The sequence below is a fragment of the Grammomys surdaster genome, unplaced genomic scaffold (assembly GCF_004785775.1).
Source record: "Grammomys surdaster isolate TR1022 unplaced genomic scaffold, NIH_TR_1.0 149, whole genome shotgun sequence".
NCBI classification, from domain to species: domain Eukaryota; kingdom Metazoa; phylum Chordata; class Mammalia; order Rodentia; family Muridae; genus Grammomys; species Grammomys surdaster.
This window is the reverse complement of record NW_021604607.1, coordinates 8,902,956-8,913,923: the sequence shown is the minus strand read 5'-3', so window position 1 is coordinate 8,913,923 and position 10,968 is coordinate 8,902,956. Positions and strand designations below refer to the sequence as shown.

Sequence of the window (10,968 nt, the reverse complement as noted above, 5' to 3'; positions counted from 1 at the left end):
TTATTTGCTTTTGTTCTGCTGGGAATTGAACTCAGGGTCTTCAGTGTAACAGGAAAGTTGTGCTGCTTAGATACTCCTGTAGCCTAGGCTTCTGGTTTTGTCCCCCCTCCCTTGATGATTTATGTCACTGTTATATAGAGGTAAAGCTCAGGGTCTCCCCAGTATGTGATAACACCCCCCCCCAAAAAAAATGCTGCGTAAGTACCATTCTCAACTCTAGAGTGCTTCTGCCTTTTCCTATTTGAATCTCAATACATAGCCCTGGCTGGCCTTGAACTCAGGGATTTACCTTCTGCCTCCTGAAAGTTGGAATTAAAGGTGAATAAAGAACTGTTAACTTTTAGAAGATAGAAATTAAGAAGTCAGTTGGCTTCCCTAGTTATGACTAGGCCAATGAACCTAGATGGTTACTTTCACAAGAAATGACCCTTGGTAAAAGCTCTTGCCTAAACTGTGGGCCGTGTTGCCTGCAATTGTGATCTACTTTATATGGAAGGTGGGGAAAGAAAAGTGGGAGTCTTGAAAGTAAAGATTAAATGCTGTCACTGCTGGGCCTGGCAGCTCACACTAGTGTTCAGGAGGTAGAGGCAAAGAGAACTGCAGGTTTGAGTCCGGCTACATAGTTGAGACTATCTCAAACATGGACTGCTCTCCTTCCCCACAGATCTGCCGGCTGTGTTTTGTTTGGGTATATTATGAGGAGGAAATAGTGTTTCCTAGCCTTAGGTTTCAACCTAACCTGTTCGCATTTCTTCCACATCCCCCTCTTCTAGAAAGTGAATGATTGAGTCACACTAAAAACAGGCATACTACCTAGTTTTGTGACTGTACCATAGTATTTAGTGCTGTGCCCATTCAAATACTGGTTGTTTGCAACATCCCCAAACCAGGCATCTTGCACATGCTCTTTGAGCGTGTAATAATACTACTCTAGACTGGTGCTTCCAGAAATGGGACGACTGGGTCCTGAGCGTTTGCAGTTGGTGCCAAGCATTATATTACAGATGCACAGATGGATACCACAGGCCAGAATGTCTCCATCTCCCCACTCCTCATCAGCCCTCAGTACTGCCTACCTTGTGTTTTGCCAGAGATGCAAGCAATTCTCTAGTATCTGCAGAGTTTGGATTTCTCATTCCGTGTAAAAATGCATGTTGGCCATCTGAGTTTCTTTTCTGAAGTCAGTTCTCGGGTCCTGATGCCACTGATCTTTTGAGTCTGTCTTTCTCGTTTGACGTTTTAACATGATTACTAGCTGTGTTGTGTGAGCGCACACTCTCCCAGTCTGTTTGAAATCTCCATTTAGCTTTGCATATTGAGCCTCTCACAATTAGCATTTCCCTTTAGTTTCTATGAGATCATCCCACATATGATTCCTGATGTTTAAGTGTTTTTATTGTTTGGTTGGGTTTCTGTCTGTTGAGACATAGTTTTCCTCTGTGGCTATGAACTCAGCTTTGTAGCCTAGCCTGGCCTCAAGCTCAGGACAGTTCTGGGAGTTGTTGACTGCCTCACTCTTGAGTGGTTTTTCTGTTTTGTTTTTTCCTCTTGCCTAGTTTTATATTTCTAGCTTTCAGAAATATAGTCTATGATGCCAGTGGCTATACTCACTGTCGACAAGGCTTCACCGTTGCCCAGCCTCTCCACGTGTCACCGTTGCTCTGATGAGTCTTGAGTGCCACAGTGGGAAAGTGGATGGGGAGCTGTCTTAGGTTACAGAGGAAACCTTGACAGCAGACAGGAAGATACCTCCTTCCTCTTGCCATTTTAAGAGGATTTTTCTTTTTCTTTTTTTCTCTCTATGTATATACATCTTTTGATTTTTTTGATCCATAGTATTGATAATTTCCTTTTCACAGAGTTGTACCAATGCCATGCCCTTTGTCAAACACTGATGACCCAGCACATGTGTCTGCTTCTACTACCTACTGATACCCTGTTGCCTTTTGTCTAAACTCTTACAAAGGCTACACTGTTGGTTACTGTAGCTCCAGTGCGGAGTTCTGGCCAGAATGTACTCTCTTCATTTTACTTGAATTTGGTTCTTTTTAGTGAAAGTGGAATTAAACTGTACTCTTGTAAATAGGTCCATTCTGGAATGTGAAGTGGGTAACTCCTTATGGTAATGACTTTTCTTCTGTATACATGTTATGTATGTGGGGGCTGCGTGCTGATGCCACAGTAAGCTCTCATTTCACCATGTGTGTCCCAGGGATCAGACTCATGTTGTCAGTCTTAATGGCAAGCTTTTTGACCTGCTGAGCCATCTTGCCAGCCTGTTTGTTATATACTTTTGAACTATAATTCATTCATTATATTGCTCATTTAATTTCATCTACCACATGGTCCCCTTTTTTCCTTATGCAAGTTCAGTAGTAAAACTCAGTCTTAATAATTATTCAAAGTTTAGATATTTATGATTTTGTATTTTGACTTTTAAGTCCCACTCCTTAATTGTCTTCAGGTCAAGTATTCCACCCTAACCCCAGCTGGTACATATGTCAGTTCCTTTGAAGTGACTGTCTCTAGACTTTTCCTAATTTAAGGCACATTACCAAGGAAGACTAACCATGTAGCGTACCCGTATCCCCAGCACAGATCTTGAGTCGCTTGATAGAAAGGAGGAAAGGCTGGACTGAAGCAGTTCTGATGCTGTGCTTTTCCCAAATATGTCTAGGGTTGGGGAGCTGAAAGAAACATGTCATTAAATGGTATCTTAAAGTTAAATGTATTACAAACTGCTTTTTAAGTATCCTGCAATCTCTGAATTTTGAAGCATCCGTCTGTCAGTAGCATTGTAACTGTCGTTAGCAAAGCTGTCACGATGTATGGCTGCGCCCACTTGATCAGTCTTGTTCCTGTTTCAGTTCAGAACTGAGGGCTGTATACTGTTTGGACTACATTTGTTACAGTCAAGTGCTGTGTAAAATTATTTCTGAAGGAATACCCTGACTTGGCATTCAAGTCAAAGTCTAAGGCTTAGTAGCCACTTGCAGTGGTGTGAAGTGAGTTTTAGTAAAGCCTCACTCCATAGCTGAGCTGTCGTTTTTCTTTATGATACACAATGCATGTAATGTTAGCATTGGACGGAGTCTCAGGAGGACAGCCTGCAGCTGAGTCATGTAGACGTAAGTCCAGAAGCCGTGCAGGTGGACTGGAGAAGGCTGGCTGTTTATGTGGAGACAAACTTGCTGTGTGTCTTCACCTGTGTCTCAGCCTCCCATGCCATGGGATTACAGGCATATGCCACTGTCCTAGCTGGAAAAGACATCCCAACATTAGCACATGAGGTTGGGTAGCAGTTATAAAGCGAGTGAGTGTTGTGTTCTGTAATTTTCTTTTTTCAGTTCAAACTCATTTCCCTTTTATTATAAAAGTCTTAAGTTGCTGTTAATGTGGTTTTATACTGAGGGACAGCATGTTCAAATAAAATGTTGCCGAGTATCTTATCTGTTTTAGTCAAGTACCAGTAAGTCCTAGGGAAGCTCAGTAATACGAGTTTGCACTTTGTTGATACACAATTCCTTTTGGGTGAAGATTCCAAGTTCATTTAAAGTGGATCCAATTTTCTGTCCATGTACTGGGATTTTTTTTTTAAAAAAGGCATTTGAATGAAAACAAAATAAGAAACAAAATCAATTAAATGGTTCGGAATCTTCTAGTGAAGGTGTCAATTTATACATGGGTAGTATACAAGAGGGTCCTTTTTTCTCACTTTCCCATTTTGCATATTTTCAGTTTGGTGAGTGAATATCAAATGGTATTTTTGTGGTTTAAGTCTCAATTATTAGATAATATAATGTGAACTTTTAGTCTCATATTTGTCCAAGTATATCTTTAACTTTGCTTATATAGTCTATTAATAATCAGTTTTTTACATTTAGGAAGTTAACCTTAGTCTTAACATAGCTATGAATTATTCCCTCCACCACACTGATGCTGCTTATGGTTTGTGCAGGATAATGAGGGGCGGAGCTAAGAGCAAAGGTTACCTGTCCTTCAGGAGTAACTGAATTCCTAAGATGAGCATGGTGTTGCAGCATCCTCTAGACCTTAAGTCATGCTGTGGTTTTCCTTTTGCTTGGGTAGCTTTCCCTCAAGCAGAGGAAGGGCTTTGAGCTCTACTGCAGAGAAGAGCTGAGAGGTGCAGAGCCGAGCATACCCTGAGGTTCTGTTCAAACTGGGTGATGCTTTTTTGATGTCACTCTGAAGGTTTTTAAGTAGTTTAGTTTACATAGACTGCAAAGATCTTACATGTTAAACTTGAACTTTAAGGAGTCGTTGATATGCAAAAGTTTAGAATGTTATCATTTTCTTCAACAGTTTTACCAACCTTCAATTCCATACAATGACAATGTTTTCCTATTATGAGTAAGTAAATGCAATTTTTCCTTTATGACTGTCCTTCTTAGTAAATAACAGGCACAGACATTTAATTCAACTACATAAAAGGATCAGAATATAATACAGCATCTTCCTATAACTCCTCCATTACCTCCTGGTTCCAGCTGTTGCAGAGGCCAGCCTTGTCCCTTTGGTTATAGTTCCTGTTTTATTTGGTTGTGTTTTACAGTCATTCCATGTAGCGGTATCATGTCATCTTGAATATCAACTGTAGTCCACACTTGATTGTCTGTGCCCCTCATTTGACTTTTACCAAAAAACAAAGCAAAACAAAACAAAAAAAACCAAATTGAATGTGTTTACCCCTCAGGATGATCTTTGGATAGTGTGGACAATATTTCCCTGTTGGTTGTGTTTTTATTTAAGTGCATAGATTAATTTGCTGGCTGGTGATATTTAGAGAAGGGATGAGGTCCCTCTCAGGAAGATGCTACATCTTTCTAGTTACAGACGTGTTTATAATCCCCCACTGTAGTTTCAGTGTCCTTTAAACAGGTATTTTCTTAAATGAATTCCTTCTTTCGTGTTTCTTAGTGCTGTTCTGAATGACCTATCCCCCCTTTCCCCAACATAGGGTTTAGATATAGTCACTTAAAGCAAATGGTCTCAATATCTATCGTTTCCACCAGATGGCAGACTTGAGCACGTCTATTTGTAAAGCCAGCTGAGAACTCTGGTGACAAAGCAGAGGCTGATCGACCTACCAAGAGCCCGGAAGTACAAAGAAGAACAAAAAAGTCTTGTCCTGTTTTTGTAAACTTGAAAGAAAAAAAGAGTCGAGCATTCCACCAGTGCAGTCTGTTCTGCTATGAGCTTTAATCTAGCCCATGAGAGGAGGCGGAGGAGAACTTCCACCTTGCCCTGCCAACCTAGCCTTTCCATGTTCATGCAATAAACGCATTTGGCCTCTTGGTAGCACTTGTGGTTTTATTCTAGGGACAAAGAGGTAAAAGCTTTACTCTGTCATTACCATTCCACTGCTTCATCTTCCTACCCCAAGTGCTATTCAAACTGGTAGGAACACATCTTGAGGCTGATTTTTTTATTTGGCTTGGTTGGTGGGTTTCGTTGTTGTGGTGGTTGCTGTTTTTTTAAAATTATTCCTAGGACTCTCACAAGAGGAGGTAAGGTTTGTACATGAAAACAAATCTCTTGAGCCCCCTTTTGGTTTAATCCAGGTCACTTCCAAGACCTGTATTGAGCAATGCAAGAAATGGAGCTTTGCTTGCTCGGGCAGGTTATTTGCTGGTAGGTGCTCCAGCAAGTGGCCTAAAATGTGCTTTGAGATAATACATCACCTGGACAACCTTGTTCTTGTTCATTACTGTATCAGGGTTCAAACCCAGGGCTCTCCATGTGCTGGGCCAGCACTCAGCATTCAGCACACCATGCTTCCTTTGTGCTAGCTTCACAATCCCACGGGTTAGTCAGTGTGTTTTATAGTTAGGAAATGGGAAACCGCTGTACCCCAGCATCAGCACCCCTTTCTGAGAGATGGAATTCTCACTCAAGGTCAGAAGTGCAAGAAAGTCTGGCAAGAAGACACAGCAGCACATTTGGTGTCTGTGTCTAGGTCAACATTGCTTTTTCTAGGAATTACAGAGCAAACTGTGTGGGTGGTCATCTTTTTAAGGAAAACCATTGAAAGATTTGCTGGAGGTTTGAGATCTCTGGGTAATTCAGTTTTGAAGTTACACAGAAAAATAAACTTCAGTGTAGTGGATTTATTTCTACACATTTCATCTGCATGGCTTGAAATGCGCTCACTGACTGCACTGCAGTGGTTATGCCCTTAGCTGGGGTTTACTGTGCCCAGATAAGAAAAACAATTAGACTTGGTTAGAATTAGATACTTTAATATTTCAGAATGAGAGAGGTAACTAAAATAAAGCCATCACCCAAAGGCTGATAAGATGGTTGTATAAAAAATAACTTTTGAAAAGGAATTCCTTTGGGGGGGGTAACCCTCATGATTGACTAAGACGGCTCAAAAGTAGCCTGGGAAAAGACAACAGAGGAAAGCTGTAGGTGCCATGTAATGCCTCTTTATGTATGCAATTTGTCAAAAACTTTAGGCTCAACAAGATGGATGGCAGGTAAAGATGCTTATCCCCAATCCTGATGATCGTTTTGGACCTCTGGGACCCACATGGTAGAGGGAGAGATGTGATTTCCATGGTGGTCCTGACCTCTGATATATTCTGTGATGCACATGTACACAAACATACTCGACACACACAGTGTGATTTAAAAACTACTTCACTTAATTGGAACACACCTTTAGTCCCAGCATTTAAGAGGTAGAGGCTGGCAAATATCTGAGTTCAAGGCCAGCCTGGTCTACAGAGTGAGTTGCAGAACAACCAGGGCTCCACACAGAAAACCTGTCTTGAAAACACACACACACACACACACACACACACACACACACACACACACACGGAAACAATACTAACTGCTCTTCTAGCGATCCAGGGTTCTATTTCCAGTGCCCACATGGTGGCTTACAACCATCTGTAACTCTGGTCCCAAAGGATCTGATGTTCTCCTGGCTTGCTCTTCTGTCCTCCATGGGTGCCTGACATGTACATACATGGTGCACAGATGGACATGCAAAGTACCCATAAAATGAAAGACAAAATTACTAAAGTGTGAGTAGTAAGAATTGGGCCCTGGTCTGTGTTCTTGCCTGGCGTGTTACCACTCTCTACAGCAACCCAGAGACTAACCTTTTAACTTGGGTTTCTATCTGTTTAGTTTTGAGTGAGATTTTTAACACTTCTCATTTTTTCCTGTATTGTGTGCTTATTGCCTTTGTTCCTTTGTCTGACTTTCTGTGTTAACTGTAAAGCAGATTTCTACACTCTGAAATGTCACATGTCAGATGTTTTCCTCTAGGTGTGTGTGTGCTTTTTTTTTTAAGATTTATGATTTTATGTACATGAATGCTCTGTCTTCAGATACACAAGAAGAGAGCATCAGATCTCATTACAGATGGTTGTGAGTCTCCAGATGGTGATTAGGAATTTAGCTCAGGACCTCTGGAAGAACACCACTGAACCATCTCTCCAGACTTTTTATCTTATTTCTGAAGAAGAAAAACTTACCCCCCCCCATCGACTCTAGGTTTATGTTTTGCATTATATGTAGGAAAGCTTTTCAATTCTAGGATTATTTTTGTGTATTTTTTAAAAATACCTAAATTTTATTTTTTTTTTTACTTTTAAAGTCGGTGTTCATAGAAATTATTTTGTTTTAAAGAATAAGATTAGCTTCATAGCTTTATTATTTTTTCCAAATAGCCAGTGGTCCAACATTATTTATTGTTTCTCTGCCCTCTAAGTTCTCTTTTATACTCTGTATACATTTACATATGCACATATACCTATAATCATGTAGTCATGATTCCAAGTATTTCTACCTCCTTTTGTCTCAGTCCCAACTCTTTTGTGTAGTTTCTGTTTCAAAACTACCCCCAAAATGTCAAAGCTCTTGGCACACACTGCCAAATTACTTTGTAGACTTCACTTATCAAGTTACTTTGTACCCTTACCTGAAGAAACTTTTTTAAAAAAATTGTCCTTTATGTGATTGAAAAGTGTTATTTTGTTCTTTGGTATAATGAACCATTCTGCATGAGATGTCCATTTAAACTATCTCTTCCAAGTTTTCTGCTGGCATTTAATGTTTGAACGGGTAGTACAAAGTTCTACAATGTGCACATCTACATAAAATGTACCAGCATACACTTTCATGTTAAAGATAAGTGCTTTGGTTGCAAACACACCCCCTAACTTGTGTTTTGCTCTCAGTGAAGATGCCTTGGGATATAGTAAATTGGAAGGTGTTACTTTAGTGGGTCAAGCAGTGAGCTCATGATTTGTTTTACTCTTAAAAGAGCTCTCCAGGCTAGTCCAGTTCCCACATTCTGCATGCTAGAGGGCTGCGCTGCTGTCTCAGTCATGGTGTGGGGAGGATGAACACGGATGCTTCTATGGTGTATTTATGTGTTTGACAGATAATGCAGTATCAAAACATGAAAGGGAACTCATTTCATTAGCCACCTCTGAATTCAAGGCCAGCCTTGTCCATCTGCCATAGTGACTTCCATGCCAGCCAGGAATACATAGTGAGACTTGGTCAAAACAAGCAACAGCATACAACTGCCTCATCACAAAAGTTTCGTGTATAGTGACGAGAAACACCATTGCAGTTTCTGCAAGTTTATGAGACGAGATTGGCATTAATGTGTTTTCAAGACTACATTAAACAAGAACAAGTATCAGATTCCTCTACACTAAGTTGCTCTAAGAGAACCCTGTAGTGTTGGACACCCAGACAAGGCGACAGAGACAAGGGGAGCTGCTCCTGAGTTCAACCCCAGAGCGAAAGCAAAGGTGGAAGAAGACATCCAACTCCACAGCATTGTCCTCGGAACATCTCGTGCGCACCACACCCTGCCCCCCCACAATATTTTTTTTTAATTAAACGTCTTCTATCTAATCAAAGCCCTCAAGTGTGGTGGATCATGTCATTTCTTGAGGCCTGGGGAATCTGAGACCAGCCATTTGGCAGTTTCCAGGGACTTGGAAATGTATTCTACACTTGTCAATGATTAAACAGCTATTTAGTGCAAGGATTAAGGACTATTTGCCTGTAGTAAAACACTTGAACTTGCAAGGCTCAGCATCCCCCCCATCCCCCCCTCCCCCCTCCCCCACCCCGTGCTCTGGAAGTGCTTACAAGAATGCTAAAACCACATTCTTTTCTAAAGTCAGTATCAAAGGCCCTGAGGTTGAACTGAGTCAGCCTGAGCTGAGATAGAATAATGAGCTTCCCTGCCTCCAGGGCCACTTCCGGGGGTCTGTAGGAAGAGACTAGCCAACAAAACGGACAGCCTGTTCTCCTTACAGAGTTCAAGATCATTTTTATACCTAGCTAAAGAAAGAAAATGTTACGCTTCAAACATTGTAAAACAGACTTAAGTGGAACGACACAATATTTGTCTTGGATGTGGTTATTTTTCACTCAGCATAATGTCCTCATGGTCTATCCATCCTGTAGTATGTGTCAGACTTTGTTTCCCTTTTAAAAGGGATAATTTCTCCGTATGTTCATTTCACGTTGTTTGCCATCCCTCTGGGTCACTCCACCCTTTGTCCTTTTGTGGCTAGTATTACTGTAGGCAGTTGGTACTCACACAAGTAGCATCTTCCAGTGCTAGTACCCCTGCCTCTTCTCCCCAGTCTCCTCCTCCATGTACTGTTACTGTAGCTGAGTCAGCCACCGGGTATAAAGATAATTTTCACACATACACTCCTCCTGATCCCCTTTACTAAACTTTACCCTTTCTTCCTTGGCTGGACTTTGTCCAGCCAGGATTATTTATAAACCATTCAAAGCTCATTAACAAACCACAGCGTTCAGCAAGCCACCTTTCCACCTCTGTCCCTGCTGAAAAGCACTGGGAAGGGCTGCACAGGGTAGACATGGATGTGGACAAAGGCAAGAGAGACTCCATCCGTATGAGTTTGAAGGGATGCCGGACAAATAACGGGTTTGTCCAAAATGAAGACATCCCAGAGCAGGACCAAGACCCAGGCTCCAGGGACACCCCACAGGCCGTGAGTATCCCTGCTCCAGAGGAGCCTCACCTAAAGGTGGTGCGGCCCTATGCAGGGATGCCCAAGGAAGTTCTGTTCGAGTTCTCCAGCCAGGCTCGCTACCGGGTGCCCCGGGAGATCCTCTTCTGGCTCACCGTGGTTTCCGTGTTCCTGCTCATTGGAGCCACCGTAGCCATCATCATCATCTCTCCGAAATGCCTTGACTGGTGGCAGGCAGGTCCCATGTACCAGATCTACCCGAGGTCTTTTAAGGACAGTGACCAGGATGGGAATGGAGACCTGAAAGGTGAGTGTTCAGTGCTCAGGACCAACCAGTGGAGGGTGGTTTGCGGTTCTACCCCCAGCTTCCTCAAAACCACTCTGTGCCTGGCTTGTGTGGTAAGCCCATTCCAGGATGGCTGGCACCCGTTTCCTGGGAGTTAATTCAAGTACCACTCAGCAGAAGCCGGCGAGCCTTGCTCTTGAGGCAAGACTATTTGCTGAAGGATTTAGAGCCAAGGAGTTGTTTAATCTCTTGTCCACTAAACCCATGCACATACTCATTCCCTCGTCAATCCTAAAATCTGATTTTGTGGCTCCAAGTTCCATCTGAGACTGGCTCTTCAGGCACAGGCACAGCTTGTTGTCTAGCTGAGAGTTTATTAATACTTACATCGTGTTGTGATGTCTGCTCAAGCAGACGATTGTCTTCAACTTTCAGTCCTGAGAGATAAGGCTAAAAGCCCAATGGTGTGTTAGTTGTTGCCTAATAAAGAATTTTCCACAGCAATAGCCATATTAATAGAATAGAACCAAAATTTTGTATTTTTAAAAATTAAGCTAAAAGTTCTATAATCTCTTATTCTTATAATTGGATGCTCCATCAGTTGAATTAAGACAGTGCTAGACAGTGGATTGGCTCAGAGTCACCATGGTTTAGGACAGAATAGAGCTGGGTGCT

General features: G+C 41.9%; 1 protein-coding gene and 1 long non-coding RNA gene across 2 annotated transcripts in view; both read left to right on the top strand.

Moving 5' to 3' along the window:
* Positions 1-289: 289 nt before the first annotated feature.
* On the top strand, positions 290-5,319 carry LOC114619281. Its single transcript, XR_003711103.1, has 2 exons — positions 290-4,371; positions 5,034-5,319. It is a non-coding gene; the product is annotated as an uncharacterized LOC114619281 (long non-coding RNA).
* Positions 5,320-9,861: 4,542 nt separating this feature from the next.
* The window catches only part of Slc3a1 (solute carrier family 3 member 1), a 32,275-nt gene continuing 31,168 nt past the window's right edge, over positions 9,862-10,968 (top strand). The window contains exon 1 of the mRNA XM_028765104.1: positions 9,862-10,314. Within this exon, the coding sequence (XP_028620937.1) occupies positions 9,894-10,314 (421 nt within the window). The 5' untranslated portion in view covers positions 9,862-9,893. The remainder of the gene's footprint in view (positions 10,315-10,968) is intronic.